General features: G+C 43.2%; 1 protein-coding gene across 2 annotated transcripts in view; it reads right to left on the reverse strand.

Moving 5' to 3' along the window:
• Nucleotides 1–18877, reverse strand: part of LOC116496596 (protoheme IX farnesyltransferase, mitochondrial) — a 100741-nt gene that overhangs the window by 11115 nt on the left and 70749 nt on the right. For both annotated transcript variants that reach the window (XM_032199799.1, XM_032199800.1), the window contains exon 6: nt 3336–3568. In XM_032199799.1, coding sequence (XP_032055690.1) covers nt 3336–3568 — 233 coding nt within the window. The remainder of the gene's footprint in view (nt 1–3335; nt 3569–18877) is intronic.

Raw genomic sequence — 18877 nt, forward strand, 5'->3', positions numbered from 1 at the left:
AAATAATTTGAGGGAGTCTAGATTTACTAGAAAAACAAATATCTTCATAAATAAATAGTACCACAAAGGAGCAATGAAGTCTGCTTTCAAGGAAGCAAACATGCTGCTGCAAATCACAGGCTGGCAGTTAAGTTCTGCATAAATACACCAGATATGTGGTAGTGATATCTATGTGATAAATTACATTTATCACGCACCTTTGACCATCTCACCTGCACTCGGATCACCCAGCGAGGAAATGTTAACATTCCCAATCTTTCATCAGTTTCAAACAGCTGCCATTAAAAAAAAAACACACACAGAAAAGCCCCAAACCCACAACAAAGAATTCCACATCTTCCCAGAGATAACCTTATCTTTCTCTTTTGAAATGTGAGGTTTTCCCTAAATTGCATTGGCACAAAATCCAGGGTTGGGGGCAGGATGCTCAATCAGGCTTAAGAGCATATAATTAAAGACCTATCAGGGACAGAAAAGGAAGCAAGCATCACTGGGAATCACCAGATCTGCAGCAGATACGTAGGGTAAGAAATATAAGTACTTATTTGCATCACTGGAGATAGAAGGTCTCAGATTTTTATCTGCAAAAATGCAGTATTTGTTTCTTCTGCAAGAATCTGTCGAGGAATTACCTTTGAAATAAGAGAGTTACAAATAAAATGAGGACAAATGAAAGCCAGGCTGCTCAAATCTGAGACATTTTCTTATTATCTCTGGAATCAGAAACTAGGAATCGCCTTCAGCTCAGATGGCAAGATCACCTCGCAGCGCTGCCACCGAGCCCTGGACATCGAGAAGGGTGCAGGAGGGGCTGTGCTAGGGCACGAACTGGTGTGGTGTAACACTTGGCTATCCCCTCAAACAGTAATGAAAGGTCTACACTTAAATACTGTTTCCTCTACAACCAGCAATGTGTACAACAACGTGGCTGCTGTGAGAAGATTACAAGGAGAGAAAATCCATAATGAAATGTAAACTCAAAAAAGGCCAGTTAAGCCGGGAGCACCTTCCTTCTCATTAGCTTTCTAACTCCCTTCCTTCACATTCCTCTTCCTTATTCAGTGGAATAATCAATCTTTTTTTTTTTTTCTTTCTTTCTTTCATTTTTTTTTCTTTTTAAACGAGGTGCAAATGCATTTTCACACCTCTGCTTAAAACTAGGTTAAGTCTCCAAGCTAATTACACATTATTAATGAGCTCAACAACTGTGGGTAGGCTGGTTAGAGAAGGGATGCAGGTCTGCACGTCACAAGTGTGTGCATGAGGATGCACATTTGTGCTCCAGGTGGGATGGAGTCTTCCAGGTGCTGAGCTCTTTTATTTTGTAGTAGCAGAATGCAAAAGACTGAAAACTGTACTTAACAATGCAGATTTTTTTTTTTTTTTTTTTACTACTTTTCTAATTATTATTATTATTAATACCGAAATGCATTAAAATACTACATTCAGGCCACCATTTTCAAGTGTCTCCTCAAACACGCTTCATTACAAGACTACTGGGGTATCAGCCCAATAGCATTTCTTTCATTAACCAAGCTGTTTGGCCCTGCTGACATGGACAGAGATGACTGCAGAAAGTTTTAGCTAACCAGAACAACCAGTACAACAGCAGGTTACACACCAGCACAGATCATTGTGTTCTGGCAAAATCTTCTTGGGTGATTTAAAAGTTGTCATCTTCCACAGACTGCAGCAGTGCCAGAGATTATCCCCTCCGCAGCACAGCACATGCACACCGTTAGTTGCCAACAGATAGGAAAAGCTTGTATGGGACACGGATCGTGCTCTCTGCTGATTGCTGCACAGGTACAAAGTAGCTCTTTGAGAAATAGGTCTTGAAAAGCAAGTTATATCATGATGATAAAAGACAATTAAAGATAGCAAACACCACTGCCAGTTCCCTTTAACGCAGTGGGCTCTAACAGCAGTGGTTTAGCTCTACAGCAATGCCTCCCGGGAAGCTGCAGCTCCTCGCTCCTGGCTGGACTTTGCAGGGGAAGCATGGGCACAAGAGAAACATCTTACAGGATCAGCTCTGCAATGAGATGCCAAAACCAACACAGGAATTCCTAAACATCCTCAGATCCAGGGTCTACACCACAGCAGTCAGAATGATATAGTTCTTAAAAATATGCATTCATTTTGCTTTTAATTCATTCTCTTTTGAGAAATACAGAGCTTCTAATGATGTCTGTTATGCACTCCTTAACGTGAGACACTACACATGCACATACATATCATTTATATGTCTAAATATATATAAAAAAAAAGACGATTTTCAGAGACATAAATGTTTGTACAGAAGTAGTACGCACAACTATCAAAACAAACAACCCCTTCATCCTAGCTCTGGATTAGATCTGTATCGGAACATGTGTACACACAGCCAGCACAGCCTGACGTTTATAGCAAGCATGCACCATAAATGAAGAATGGTGTGCTATGGATCTTGCACAGATTCTGATAATTTCTGGTTAAAAGCCTTCTTGTTGAAAGTATTATTCAAACCTTAAATATGCCACACTGTGGGATGAGTGTGTGCTAAAAAATTCTTAACAGACCTGCTAATTGAACTTCATGCGTTTCTTCAGAATACAACTATGCAGAATATAACTATAACCACTTTGATTCTTTAGTTTCTAGCTGGCAGGAAAAACAAGCCCTAATTGTGTCAGAGTTTAGCTGCTGAAGAGATCAGTGTTTTATGAGGGATGTAAAAATGGTTCACAGTTACTAAAATAGAATTTTTTGTTTGCTTTTCAAGGAGGGGGGAAAGGAACATTTATAACTTAAGAGTCTAAAAGTGGGCAATTAAAAAATACACCAATAAATTAGTCTTCCTAGGATATTTTCTGGCCTGGGGAAAGACAGTAGTAAACACATCTGGGAATTTTCCTGCTGAAAGCTCCTGACTTGTAAGTCAGATCTAAGTGGGTATGGTTTTAATCCCAAAATTACATGTTTTCTTCCATGCAAACCCCATTTGCTAATACTCTACTTTCCTTCTAGATTTTCTTTTCAATGTGACCTAAATGCACATTTTATAGGAGAGATTCTTTTATCAGCTCCTGCTTACCCCTAAAATGCCCCCATAAGGAGAATGATGCCATCATGCCTGCTTCTTCAGTCCTCCTGGTACTGTGCTGCACGAGTTTATACTCCACCACAAACAGCGGAACAGATCTACTTTTGCAGCAGAGTCAGGTCAACAAGCATCAAGAATGGTGCTTAAGAAAAATCATTACTTACTGCCTTTCGAGTAGGTACGTTTAGGTATCCCAAAGACAATACTGACAACGGCTTCCCCCCACCACGAACGTGGATTTTGCACTTACCAGCATCAAGACTACCAGTAGCTGCAGTCCAGCCCATGACGGGGGGAATGGCACCGACGACAGCTCCCACCCATGTGTTGGCAATGCTCATCCTCTTCATGGGTGTGTAGCAGCACGTGTACAGGAAGATGTTGAAGGCTCCCAGGGCGCCGGTGAGAGGGTTGACTCCCAGCGTCAGCAGGGCGATCCCCGGCACCCCGCAGGAGGCGGCGAAGCACACAGCGAGCAGAGGGCTGCGGGAGGAGAGCCGGGGCACACGCTTAGCACAGGAGCTTGTCTTAAAGAGTTACTAGTGCCCCCCTCCCCTCACCCTTCCTCTCACTCCTCCAGAAAGCTAAGATCAGATTTGGGTTGTTTTTAGGGATTTTTTATTACTCTTCCAACTCCAATTTTCACATCTCCCCCCCATCCCAAGGCAAGCCTTTCTAAACAGTCAAGGCAATTTTGCCACAGGTTTGCAATGATTTTATCCTCGTGACCAAATTTAAGCTATGCAGGCCAATAGGCCCCCCGTAGAATTTGTGCTTCCAGCAGGTCATTTTCTTTTATCCTAATAGTAGTACATTTTGACCTCTGGAAAAGGCACTCTGTGTTCAGAGTGAACGAGCATGGTTGCAGCCTGCCAGATTTTTAACTGATTGCAATTTTCCAAGGGATCTTTTGGAAGAAATACAACAGGGTTAGACATAAAATTAGGAAGCATTTAAGAGGAAAATAGTACATTCAATCACTTTGAAATTATGCTAACAGAAATAAAGTATTTTTTGGCTTTTCAAAAAGCGGCTGAATTCTCCATGTCCCCATTTAGCTTGCACGCTCTGCTAAGCAAGGGTAGCACACCAAAGCAATTCCGGTAACAAAACCAAAATTAAAACTCATCTTCTAAGTGTAACTGAAATTAACTGAAGATATTTTAGGTTTGCCTGAAAGAACCAAACAATAAAGATGCTAATCACTTCTGCTGATTTCTACTGCAAAAGAGCTAAGGGCCGAGGGAAGGCTGGAAATTCCTGTTAAAATCTGTAAGAAAGTGGCTGAAGCTGTGTAAACTTCTGCTAATAAGTTCCACAATAAACACCCAAATATGATGAACAAGGATTTTTTGTTCAGCTACCAAACCCACACTTCACGGGCAGCAAGCACCATGATGTAACCCGAAGGAAGCCTTATTTGTGTTCCCTTACCCCAATCAACATGTTTGCTGCTGTGGAAATCTCTTCACCTGTGCTTGTTCAAGGACATTTGGTGAAACGGGAAGAGAACCAAATACCACTAAGAGGAATAATGTGGTGTGAGAGACCTGAGGAAAATGCCATTAACTGTGTTGCATTAAATAACCCATGCAGCTAAATACACACTTTTAGTCCTACATATAACAGCAAAAAACACATGTGCTTGCAGCAATGTCTCTGCGTAAACTTTAGCTTTACACGTTTTGTCTAATTTCAAACTATGCAGCCTTTGTATTCTACCATTACCCTACCCTCTGACTGAATCCTTAACCTTAAATACGTGTTGCAAGCACTGCTCCAACCCTTGTAAGGAAAATTTGCTGGTGGGGATGGATTTTATGTGAGTTTTATCAGCAAAAAAATCCTCCCGTTCCCATTTTTATTTTTAAAACCTTCATCAGACCAATACTGCATGGACATACTAAACAACCACAAGGACTAAAACGAGCATATCTCACACCAAAGATCTGCCTTCAATTTAAATTAAATTGCCTGAGTCGACACATCCCAACATTTTATCCAGCTTTTCAAATCCATCGCTGGATTTCAGGTTACAGAGCACATTCACACTCCGTGTGCAGCTTTGGGGTTACGAAGGCAGCGCGGATCCAGGCCGGGCCCCGCTGTGCCACCCAATGACAAAGCCATGTTCCCAATGCGAGAACGTTTCCATGAGGGTCCTGTGAAAGGATTCAGACAGAGCTGTGCCCTTTGGGTTTGCAGCTAGCGGTGCTCTTTTCGGGAAAGGCAGCAAAACGCATCCTGCACAGTAAGCTGCCTCAGCGCTGCCTACCAGTGCTGTACTTTCCAGGTGTTGCCCCTCTACAGAGAAAGCCTGACTGGGTTTGGTTAAACAAATCTGTCTTGACTGATTCCTGACTAAAATACTGTCAGACACACAGATGAACACCAGGCTGGCACAGTATGTGCTCCAGAGGTGACAAAAGACCAGCCCGACGCTGCGAGGCCGAGTGCCCATGTCCGCTCCCATGGGGCACACAGCCCTCAGTGAGGACACGGCGTGACCTAAGGCAGCGAGAACTTTTCTCACTAATTGAGTGAAGACCCCTCTGCATCTCTCTGAATCAAAGGGGCACCAGGCACCATGAGCCACTGATGAAGCAGCAGACACCAGCACTTCAGCTCTCCTTGGGAGACGGAAGGAGGAGGCCAGGCCCTCCATGGTGGATCCAGTCACCGCGGCCTTTCCTGCAGGGCCAGCCCTGGCACCACTGCTGTCAGAGCTGACCAATGGATCAGAAAAACCCCACTACAAAATGCATCTTTATAGAAAGGGAAAGGTGAAGTTACGTGACTGAGACCTCCAGAAAAGGTGTTCTGTTCCTGGTGGATGAAAACATGTTTTTGTTTCTTGGTTTCTTCATTTTTGCTTCTTTAAAAGGAAGCTCCTGAAAGCGGTTTGATCGTGTCTGTATGTGTCTGTACACAGTCCCACAGATCTCAGGGGAGGGTATTATGTCAGTGATGGCTGTTCTTCACAAGCAGTCAAACTGTTTTACCCTTAAACATCTAGAAAGTATCTCATTTTCTACCCCTCTCCAGTGTTTCCTTCAAAAACAAGTTACTGTAAAATTCTTCTAGAAGAGTAGTTGTATGACTGACAAGGGCCTGCATCAGAAACTCCAGCTGAGGTCTGAAACTCCGACTGTGAGCTGATGAGTCCGCTTTGTTATTTCTGCCCCATAAAACTCTTTCACATTACAAAGACACTGCACTCAGAAATTAGGACCTGCTTTCTTGGTGAGACATGAGGCAGAGGATAATTCAACTCACTCTCCCAGAAATATGTCATCTTTATAAGGTCTAGGAGAAGTATAAGCAACTCCTCATTGGGAAAGAGACAGTATTTGAGGAAGAGGTACAGAGCTTTAAATTACTGGTGCAGTTTTTACTGCTTCAGTGACTTGGAGGATTTTAAGCTGGAAAGACTTATCCCAGGTTTCAATCTCAGCAGTGTCAGGGTATTCTGATTTCTAATAGCTTATGGTCTCTTAGGGACCGTGATGTACCTCCATGCCTACCTAAGTTCTGTGAAGTCTCATGGATGTTGTGTGGTGCTCATCGATTTGAGGATTCAAATGGATTTGAGGATTCAAGTGGATTTGAGCATGAGAAGGGATAGGCTCCCTTCTGTGCCTGTGCCTCACAGGGGATCAGGAGCAGGAGAAAGGCCGTGATGCTGAGCTGTCACCACATCTGCCCACTGCCTACAGTCCACAGCGTGCCCCCCACTACAGCTTTGAGCCATCACGCAGCGCAGTGCACACTGCAGGAGCACAGGTAGCGGGGAGCCCGGCACCAGGGAATTCTCACATGGTGATCAAAAGTGGCTGCGGGGTCTCTGCTGGTTTCCTTCATCCCAAAACCATCCATACAGTAAGTGCAGGCTGATGACAGACGCTGGTGCATAAGCCTCATTTCACTTGGGCGTTCACTTATGCTGAGGGAATCACTCCCATGGGAAAAAAAAAGGGCAATCTTCCATTGGAAAATTGGCCAAGGAGCTAGCTGAGAAAGCAAACATATTGAGTAAGAAACTGGGTTTTATGATGGATTCCTGGGAGGAGTTGGTTTCAGTTATTTGGCTGATTAAAATCAGGCTCTGGAAAAATACTACAAGTGCCAAATGAGTTCTCTTCAAATTTCAATGCTAAAATACCCAAGTATGTCACCACATAGGACACCTCCTACAGGAAAACCAAAAACTGGTAGTTCTGCCTCATCCCTCTCCTCTCCTTTATTGAGAATGCGTATGTCAAAGTCTGCCCAAGGAAACCTCTAAAAGACTTGCACATTCAGCTAAAAGCTCGGGAGAGAACTTCAGCTTGAACAGTGAACAATCAAACCCTTACAGATCCAAAGAAAATCTGATGAGATTTCACTCCTCTACAGTTTGAGGAGGAGGAGGGGCAGGGGAGCATGGCTGAAGGACAGCCTGAAGCTGCTGCAGGCAGGAGGAACCCCTCACACACACCACCCCGAGGGACACACGTGAACCCTCACTCATTGTACTGCTGACGGTGACTTCGAGACACAGCAGCCTGCTTTAATTCATGTGCTACGGCATCTTTGAATCTAGGTGCCACTTACAGATGAGCTGGTTATACATATATAATGATCTTGCACATGTGTGCATGAAGCATATTTATTTAATAGGCTCCAGAGCCATGGGTAATAGCACCTATTGACTCACAGCGTTACTTGGAAAAATTGAAACAGGAAAACAAATTAAAGCATTTGCCCATCTATAAAATTAATGTAGTATTTTACCTATTTCACAGCAGCATTAGCAAGCTTAATGTCTATAAAGATCAATAGCCTCACTACTATGTATGCTCTTCTACACTATCCTTGGCATTTTGTAAAGATCGCTATCAAAGTACAGACAGAGCTACAACTGAAAAAAACAACAGTATAAAAAAGGTGATAAGGAGTTTAAAAGCAAATTGTATTTGGAAAAAGGTATCTAGAAACTACACAAAATTTCCCCTTAAAACATATCAACATTCAGAAATATGAAAAATTCCAGTATCAGCATCTAACACTTTGACCTAGCTCTGTGAATATATTGACACTCATATACACATAGAGACACAAAGCCCCTATGAATTCTGAATAGGTGCATTCAAGCAATCAGCAGTTGTATGCAATTCATGTTCAGATGTTATGTAAATACATAAGAAACTTAATTTGTGACCTTGTGTTAATGGGAAATTGGGCACGCAAAACATATTTGCATAAAAGCTTAAGCTTGAATCTAAGTGTCCATTTAAGATTGCCTGCATATTTCTCAGGTGAAGCGTAAGTGCTTATATTTGAAAATTAGATTCAAAGCCCAATACAGAAGGTAATAAAACAAATTCTCTCTTCTCCCTGTCTGTCAAAAACCTTTTATGGAAACATCACCACTTCTAAAAAGGCAAACTGAAAAAAAACCACCCAAACAACAAAACAACAGCGCCCTTTTTTTCTGCTGCAGCATGCCCAGAGTACCTTAATGGACTGAAACATTTAAATTCCTGGTTGGTATTTTGTATTAGATCTTACTATTACTGACAACAGTTCCTTGAGCCACAAGGCCAGGGATCCGTTCTGCCAAATGCAGGGTGCAGAACTAAAAGCTACGGGATGGGGACGGTGAAGAACAAAGTGTGGGGGCAAAGGCTGGGCTTTGGTGGGGCAAGGGCAGGGGCAGCACGTCTGCTCCCCAGCCACCCCCAGCCGCGTTTTGCCTCCTGAAGGCGATCACATCCTTTGCATCCCAGGATGGGCTTCCCATTTCCTCCAAGATGCAGCCTCAGCAACACCACTGTGCTTCTCCCCTCACTTCTTTGCTGCAGCTGCCTCCAGAAACAGGGCTGCCTGAGTACTGGCTTCAGCATCTCCCCTCATGACAGGTGAATGAGATGATCAAGGTGAGACTGATGCCTCAGACTGATCTCAATATTGCTACTATGGACGTAAATTTCATCTGCATATAGTGTCAAAACAATTTGTTGTAATAAGAAGAGGAACAGCCTGCACCAGCCTAGCACGCAGATGGGTTGAAACTACGGGGAGCTCTGCAGTTCTTTGGCAGCACAAGAACACAAGAGTGATTTGCATCTCTGCAACTCCATTTCGCCATCATGGTCTGAGATACGAGTCCAGTGCATGAACACTGTTCCAAAGCCATAATTAAAATCAGATTTTGGGGATAATCATCATAAATTGCTTATTATTACTGGAATCTGTAGATACTAAAAAAGTCCCCCGACTACCCGCCTGAACGAGGCTGCCAGAGGAAGCCCCCTCTTTCTAACTTTTTCCAGGTCAGCAAGAAGTTATTAAGGCTTCCGAAGCCAATTCCAAGCTCAAACAAGAGCTGCAGACTGAGGTTTTTGCATTTTTCCAGCAGCGACGAGAGGTGACACAAACCAAAGCAGAATTTGTTTCTCTTCAATTCTTTCTGCAGCCAGGAAAGCTTGTTTCATGAGCGGAGGATGTCCACAGAAATCTCCAGTACAAGCCATCACCCTCCGCAGCTGCTGATTTAGTTTTGCTCATGTCTTGGCATCTTCTTGGCTCCTTTGGCCAGACAACACCAAGAGTTGCCAAAAGCCAGTCCCGGGGTGGGAGCTGAGCTTGGATCACCACGACTGTCAGGCGGTACTGAGCTATGGCTCGGCCACCTCCCGCAGCTGGAGGAGCACCAGCAGGGGATTTTCTTTTTCTTTTTAAAGGATCAGCACCCAAAAACTGCTGAGCCCTCCTTGGAAACTTTGAGATCCAGCAGGAAAACTGAGGAAGGCCATTGGGCCCGGCAGCTGCCCTGGCAATCCCATACAGCGTGGAAGGGCAGCGAGGAGCTGAGGATGTTACACACTGCAACAACATATGACTGTATGAAGCCTTCCTGCTCCTAGGACTTAGGTAATGGGGAAGAAAGACCATCTCCTTCCAGCACACATCTGGACTGTGTTTGCATAATTCCCAGCTCTGCTTCCCCAGATGGACAGACGCCTGAAACCGGCAGCGGGGTTGTCTTCTGGCACAAGTGCCGCAGTCAGCTGACAGCAAAAAATGAGCCAGAAAGCTGTAAAAGGCACATTTTGCCCTGAATAGCAACGGTAGCTTCCCTGAAACGATTTTGATGGGAGGCTAAAAAAAACACTCCAACAGCTTCTAAGCTCAAAGTAAGGAACAGATCATTCAAACCCAATCAGTAATCATGGCAGACAACTGAATGATGGCAATCTACCAACAGTGAAATTGAATTTTAACTTTCCACACAAATCCTTTCAGGCTGCATAGTTATATATTTAGTAATAAAAACCATATTCATGACCATTGTCAGCTGTAAAAGTTATATAGTAATAACAACAATGCTAATGGAAACTGAAACTGGAACAACATTGTCTGGATCAGTAGCTTCATCACTGATGATTTTTCTAAAATGATTCTAATTTTTTGCAAAAGATATTAAACCCCAGAAGAGCCCTCCAGATAGACTGGGCTGCAGCGGTAGAAAAAACATTCACACTCTGGGCTGAGATTTTAAGTCAGAGTGGTTACACGGGGATGCAGGATGGCCCCTAGTCAGCACAGCCTTGAGACAGCACATCTTTTTTACATACAGCGCTTATAGCATGACTAGCAAAATGTTTTTATATTCAACTACAGCTTTCAATTACAGATTTGATTAGTTTCAAGGAATAGTATTTCTTTCCAACTAAAAGGAAAAATAGCTTTAGCCCTGGCGGAATGCATGTGTTGCCAGACCCCTTTCTTCTTTCATACAGATCCGACTCGGCATCAGGCAGCTTTACTGCACACAAGCAACTCTCCCTCGTGGTATCATCTTCTCCAGGTACATTGTGGCTGAACATCATGAAAGGCCCCCAAGCCTGCTGATTAAGGGTATCTTGCAAAGTACCAAAATGACATTAAACTGAACAAAATCTATCACAGAGCTAAACTGGAACTTTCTTAAGAGAAAAGTGTAGAGAAAGCTGTTAATACGCATCCATTTATTCTCTCAGTCATGCAAGAGAGTCCATGGCTCATGACAAGGGCTGGAGGATGATTGATTTTAAAACTAAAATATGAAACTTTTAATTGGGAAGTCAATTTTTCCCCATTAGCTCCAAGCACCAGAATATGGGCTTGTCTGTCGTTTATTACCAAAGGCTGACAAGATGTCCTTCAGGAGGCAGAAACAAGTGGGAACCTCGTAAGTCTTTTTTTTTTTGTGGTTTCCTTAACGAATTACTGAATGTTGTCTTCACAGGTACAGAGCAGAATCTTCATTCTGCCGGTGTTCAGGCTCCGGTCTGAGCTGTGAGCAAACTGTGGCCTGGTGTCCCATCCCAGAGGATGTGCTCCGACAGCAAATCAGGTTCTGCAAGCACTACAAGAACTGGATATCAAATTCCCTTTACCTGGGTATAGCACTACCCCAGATTTTAAGATAACATAGCAGACTTGTTGTAACTCTGCCTGCTGATTTGTTTTTGTTGGTTTTGTATTTGTTTTTGTAACCAGATTTTTGTAATTCAGTTTCTGGTAATAACTCTGACAAAGATGTTGATAACCTGAAATTGGGCTGTACTTTTCCCCCAAATGTAACAATAAAATATGGGAAAATAATGGGAAAAATATATATATATGAAAAGTTCTAAAAGTGCTTTGTAACACAAAATCTGAGCTGGCGAGGAATGATGTCTCAAGGGGAGGTAGGAAACTTGCAGAGTGCTCCCAAGGAGCTGGGCTAGCGGGCAGCATTTAGGCACTCTGAGATGAGGAGCTCAGCCTGCCCTTACAGCACTGCCTCTCCTGATGAAGTTTACAGCCCTGAATTTCCAATGCACCTCTTTAAAATGCAAATCCCTTTGAAAGGAGCTGCCCCTTCTGGAGGCACTAGGACATGTCCTTTGTCCCGGGGTCAGGCCAGGCCCATCAGCACCAAGCTGGTGGTGTTCTGAGGGCATCAGGACCGAGAGCAGGGCAACCAGGCAGGATTCAACCCTGAGCGATCCCTAAGGAAGGGATCCCCAAGGAAAGCAACAAAGCAAGAACTTGGCATCCACAGGGCTCAGTGCTGGGTAAACTCATAGAGCTGGCTGGATGCTGTCAGGGAGCTGCTTTCTGGAGCTCTGGCACTAAATTGCCGACCACGCTCTGGCTTTGCTATCCAATATACTCGTTCAGAAGTCTACTTAGTGTAAATAAATACAAACTAGGATAAAATATCCTGTGTCTGTGTCAATTCATTTCTCTCCCAATGAAGAAACAACCCATGCATGGAGCCCAAGCCTCCCTGTCAGGGCTGTGCATCGCTATTGTTTAAAGGAGTAATTGACACTGTATTTTAACCAAATTGGAGGCAATTAGCTTCCCTCGCTCCTCAAGAATCTGAGCTGCAGATGTTCTGTCTCCCTTGCCAGAGCCAGGGACTTTAAAACTATCATAAACAAACAGGGCTAATTTAAAAGAATCATTTCATCTTGAAAGGGACACATCTCTCTTTTTTACACTTGCATAAATCAAAATTGGCTCAATTGATTTTGCTGGAAGTTTCCACAACGATGCTACGTTTATGCTGAGATGAGGTAAAAGCGATTTCAACTCAATTGCAAAAAGAGAAACTGGAGTCCCACGCCTGGTATGGGGCTTTTTCCTAAGCACATCCTGCTCTCACTTTACCACCATAGCTCCATGCCAATGATGCCAGGATCTGTTTTTTTGCTGCTCACAGATTCAAGTGTCTGCAGGAGGACTTGGACCAAGGCAAACACAGCCTGGGATGAGACAGCCTAGGAAAACTGGGGACACTTGCAGTTTGTTAACACCATGTTAGCTAATGTTCAATGTTTGCTGACAGTCAAAGTGAAATAAAACTTTTTATGCTGCCTGTTGTTACTAAGCAGAAACTTCAACTGGGCCCCATCATTTCACTCGAGGTAAAAAAAAAATTAAAAACGAAGAGGACCCGTACTTACAAAATGTTTATGCTCCCATTACATTCGCTATACACACCAGAATGCTAATCATAACAACCCTGAGCAACCCTGCCGAGCGTTAGCGCGCTCCTTGTTGTATGTCTTTGTTAGGTAGGAGTGAAAGGGTGACTAATAATATTCACAGCTTCCCCGCAGTCATGAAAATGTAAATATTTTTTTAAAGTGCTTACAAGACAAACCTACAGTAAATTTGAAAAATGTGCCCCATAATATTTAAACTAAATCCTCCTCTTTAACCTAACAAACCTAACCTTACAACATGGCAGTTAAGTGATCCATTCATTTTATTTCAAAATCTCAATTCTCTCTTCATTTAAGAACCGGAGGCCAGCTGACAAACAGAATGGATAATATCTTCTCTCCAGAAACATTTTTCTGTGATTTAGAGTGATTAAACCTAACACATGCTTCTGCTGAGCCTTCAGCCAACACTCGGAAAGCAGCAAGTAAAGAAGTCTCAGGCCAGTTCTCAATCTCGTTAAGACAGGGAAAACTGAAGTTTTAGAAGATTTATCAAACTAGTGTTCAAAAAAAAATGTGAAAAGTTAGCCCAGCCATTCTTGATTGCGAAGTACAGGATCACAGACTCTAAATACATTCCTGGGAGCAATGAAAGTGAAGGAAATAAGTTATTCACTGCATCCAGAGACAGCAGGAGAAGAAGCAACGGTCTGCAGCACAACGAGGACCCCGGCTGTAGACACCATTATTTGGAAGAGCACCTGAGCAGATGAGCCTGTCCAAGTGCAAGGTAGGTGAGATCCTGCCTGTCTGTCTGCAGTTCCTTCTCCAACACTGTGAGCACATATTCAATGTTCGTCGATCATTTTAAGACACTACAGCACGCTCTAAAGTACTTGCCGTGTATCACCTGAGACACGAGCACTACACTTCCTGGTGGCCGCTGCTACCATGGAGAACTTCTTCTAAGTCAGTAATTCCTTCATTCAAAAACAAAGCCTGTTTACCCTTCCAAGCTACCCTGTCGTTGCTAGTTATAACCTAGGTATGGTTATACGCTGACAACTGCCAGAAGTTGTCACTGACAACTGCTGAAGTTGTCACCGTCCCACTTTTAACCTATACCAGTTAGGATCAACAGCTCTCAGTTCTGCTAGGATCAACGGTACCGAGAATGTAAAAGACAGTAACACAAAATACCTTCGTGGTCCCTCATGAAAGACACAGGTACCTCACTGTGAGAGTACTGCAACCAGGGCTTCCATTGCTGTTTGCCAGGAGCCCAGGAAAAGGACCACAAGCCGACCCTCCAAGAATGCAGGGGCACTGGGCACGAATTACGGACGGGCAGCGTGACTCAGTTCCAGGACTGGCCGCCAAGAACCAAACCCTCGGATCCTTCCTTTCTCCTCTTTCCTACAGCAAAATTGAACACGTAATGCTTTTGGGAAAATGAATCAAAACCAGAATCTCATCTCTAGAAGCCAACTGACCCTAGAGCAGGGCAGCCCACAGACACCATCTCGGCGATGAGCGCTGCCACGCCTGGCATGCAGCAGGCACCATGGCAAAGCTGCTGCTTTCCCAGACTAGAGGAGGATGAGGACGGTTGTGTTTTGGGATTCCTGCTTTATTATTTTGGTGTGTTGTCTACTACGGCTAGCATCTGGAGTTATATTTTACAAATATTCAGAAGAATAAACAAAAAAACCTCATATACCCTCAAAGTGCACGAATATAACAGAATACTGTCACATGCCGGCAGCAATATGAGTCACTGTGGCTCACGCTCCTTCACAGCATGATTTATAATATAATATTCCTGTGATTCTAGGACCCTAGCAGAAAAAATCAAACAAAACATATCAAAGAGGCTCCCTGGACATCTTAACCTCAGGAATGCTGCTTTTCTAGACAGAAAGACTAAAGAGCAAGCGCCCGTGTTAGCACGAAGCTAATTAAAGTATAAGAAAAACCTTTCTTATATCTGCCTTGCCAAGTTGATAGCATGTAAATTATAACTTGCATAAGACATGATAAACTCTGTCCTTCACAGAAAGAAATGCACTTCTAACATGACTTTCTGTAAACAGATCTCAGGGCATAGCAGCTTCTAATCAGAGGCAGCTCCGTAATGGACTTGTTGAGCAGTGACATTTCCTACAACACTTGGCACGCGGTGAATAATGACGCTGTTGTGGTTAAACCAGATAAGGTTCAATACTAATACAGGGAACAAAGTGGGGGATTTTGACTGCATTAAGCCAAAATTTACAAACATGAACCTGAAATGTTTGACAGCCACGAGGCGAAAACTGTGCGGGACTTGGAGATAGGATCCTGGGTTTGAAACTACATTTTGGCTTGCTTGTGCAACATAAGAGAAAAAACTCTCTTTAACATCACCTTTAAAGAAAACTACTCACCACAAGTCAGTTAAAGGAATAAAAATCAAGAGCTAAAGCCAACGTCCAAAAGGCCCATCCACAGCAGGCACAACACTGAAGGATTAGTACACAATGGTTCGGCTGCCTCCAGCTAACGGGGCTCTACCCCCCGGCGAGGAGCTGACATGAGAGGATAAGACAACTCCATTAGGAGCCCGTATCACTTCTCTGCAGTGTTCCCCACGAGCAGATGGAGCAGCTATTTAGCCAAATGCACCGTGACTCCTGGTTTATACATGAGCATCTGGGATGTTTCCTAACGTGAGGCGATGCACAATGTACGCCGATTTATCAACTGTCCCATGTGCAATTAAGGATTCTGATAAATAATTTGGCGGTAAAGGCCCCTCAGCTGAACTGAAAAGCAGCAAGGCGTGAGGGGTCAAGTGTTTCCGCAGGATTTATATCCACCAAACAGAGCTGCCTACAAAGGAATGTCTCCATTGAGCGGCTGCAGAATTGCGGAGGGGCAGGAGGAGTCTGCTGAAGGCGCGAGCGATGCCTCCGCTTCAACTGAAATGAATCTGAATGTAATGTTAGTTCTTAGAACAGCCCTTTTTAGTGCCTTAAGAAACAAAATATAGATGTAGTTAGAGCTATGTAATTTTCTGCTAATACACATTTTGATCTAAGGATAATGTGCAGTATCACCACTTTGCTGTGAATTCTACAAAAAGACCCTAATACCTTAGAACCATTTAATCAGCATCCTATGCAGGCAGTGAATAGATAATTGAAATATAAGTACTGTCATCCATATCCCCTTTGGGAAAGTGACACAATAAGCATTATATCATTCCATTAGTCCATCCTTTGATGTGGGTTTTATTCTCATTAAACTATGTTTTAGCCTCAAGGTTTCTCCCCCCACTTCTCCATGACGTGGCCATGCCAGAAAAAAAAAACACACACACAACCTTGCTGCTCAAAACACGGCAACTACATTTTTACAAGTACTTGTACATGTCAAAAATATAAAGCTGCCTTTCTAATTTCTTGTTTACCAAATACAGTCAATGACAGCTTCTAGAAAACAGGGTGAAAAAAAAAAGGCAGCCAGGAGGGTGGTGGTGGGGCTGGAATGCATTTACTTGTTTTCAAATAATAAAGGTTGAATACAAGCAGGATAAAAAATGCTTGAAAAGGCTGCTCTGGTGGTGTCTGCTTTGAATTGTGCCCTGTTTAAACAAGAGGAAAGCCTCCCACTGAAAAAAGAAACATTTTTATCATTCAGAAAGATCTCAGGGCAGCCCCTTTAAAATGAGGTATTTTCTAAACAAAATATTGGAATGTTTCCCTGCAGGGAACTAGCATCTGATCTCTTAAAAATGATTATTCTTGAACTGTAGATTTATGGAGTTTTTGTTTTATTTGTTTTAACTTAAATACAATGAAACCTGTCTGAAATGACCACCCAAGGGAGCAGACCAATCAGCTAAGTAGAGGCTGATCTTTAAATGGAACCAAAGTTGTACTGAAACCCTTGGGGAGATTTTAAACTGCTGGCTTAAAACCCAGGGCTGGCTAAATGCTTAATGCGGGTCTCAGCCCTAAGCCGAGGACATGGATTTCCTCTCACTTACATCAGTGTAACTCCACCAACTTCAGGAGAAACGTTCCTGATTTACATTAGTGTTAGCAAGCAAAGAATCAAGCTAATTACGCTGAGTTATCAACAGTGATTACAGGAGATTTTTTCTTTTTTAATGCACGTGCACTTCCTCAGCACAGCAGCAGCAGGTCTGCTATAAGCAACTGAGTAGAAAACTCCACTTTACACTGCCAGAAAGAACCAGATCTGAGTCTCAGTGAATTTTTGAGTAAATATGGGAAGTCTGACATGCTGCAATTTCCTATCAGAGAGCGAATCTTCAAGTTACGTACTTGCAGCTGGGACTACAGCTCATCAACACAAGCCATCAGTCAGAAATATTGCTGCCTTCGGAGCTCTTTTTGGGCTGATTCTTCAAGAGTTTGTCTTAGAGTTTAAACTGACCAAAGTCAACACTGCACTCAGAAATGTCAACAAGTAGGAAAAGTATTAACGTCTCCATTAATTACGGCAATAATTAAGAGTGGCCATAAGAACCAGGAAGCTCATACACAACACCGAGGAGGTTAATGGGATTCCAGGAAAAAAGGTATTTACCAAACAAAATGAAGACTTATTTCTTTTGAAGCGTCCAAGGCATTATCTGTGTTGTGCCAAGTGAGCAGACTTAAAACTTCTTAATTGCGCATGGAAAAGGAGAGCGAAAATATTTTGCATAAGGAGAGCACTGTTAAATTCCACAGCGTGTTAGTCACATCTTGAAGGTTTTTCAGATGAGACTGGATAAAACCTGGAGTAACCTGGTGTGACCTCTCAGCTGACCCTGCTGGGAGCAGGAGATGGGACCACAGCTCTGTGCGGTCCCCTCCAGCCCGAGCCACCCTCCGATGCTGCCCGCTACGACCAAGGGCTGTAGGACTGGGTCCCCAGAATCGCTGTGAGCTGCAAAACACTGCAGGGGCAGGACTGAAGGGGGTCTACACGGTCGTGAATTAGTCAGCTATTTAGAGCATGCTGTTTGATGACTGATGCGGCAATTTCCCACTTTTTGTTTTTCTGTTTTTAAGACGAAAACTGTTTTGTACAACTATTAAGTTTTTATGAGTGCTTAGCACAGCAGATCCAGCAGCACTGTAAGTTCATAAAACCAGACGCTTTTTAACAAGTGGGTATGCGGCTCCACGTGGAAGGGCAATCAAAACTGCCACTTGTACAACATAATGGAGCAAGACACTTGTCACACGAGAGGCTAAGCTCACTCAGCTACTGCAGCTAATACCGGAGATTTATTTAAATTAATCTCCAGGAAAATTAAATCCATTACTTTAAGAAGCGAGGGAATAAATCATACCCAACAGGAAACTAGGAAAAGCTACTGCCATTTCAGTCAAATCTCGGGAAGCATGAGCACACCAAATTTTTTCTCGTCAATGACATAAAAACAACTCATAGCAGGAAAAATAATATCAGCTGTTGTTGTAATGCAAAACACAAATAGCCTTGATGAGTTTAACACTGCAACCGAAGTATGAAGAACATCTTAAGCTGTTTGTATTTCCAAACAAGACTCGAGGGGTCAGAGGAGGGAGGAGGACGTGTGGGCAGGCTGGAATGATGGATGGTGTTTAGTGGCATGCTGTGTTTGGGTCTACTCTTGTTATTTTTGCAACAGGATGTCTCTGATTACTCTCTGAAGAGAGAATAAGGATGGTTACGTCTCATTGCTCAAAGGGGAATTTTTTCAGAGCCTTACAAATTAAATAGGACGTCGGGAAGCAAGCAGTCAATGAACCATCAGGTGCTGTTTGTCACAAATCTAGCAAGAGCA

Source organism: Aythya fuligula, chromosome 18 (genome assembly GCF_009819795.1).
Source record: "Aythya fuligula isolate bAytFul2 chromosome 18, bAytFul2.pri, whole genome shotgun sequence".
NCBI lineage: Eukaryota > Metazoa > Chordata > Aves > Anseriformes > Anatidae > Aythya > Aythya fuligula.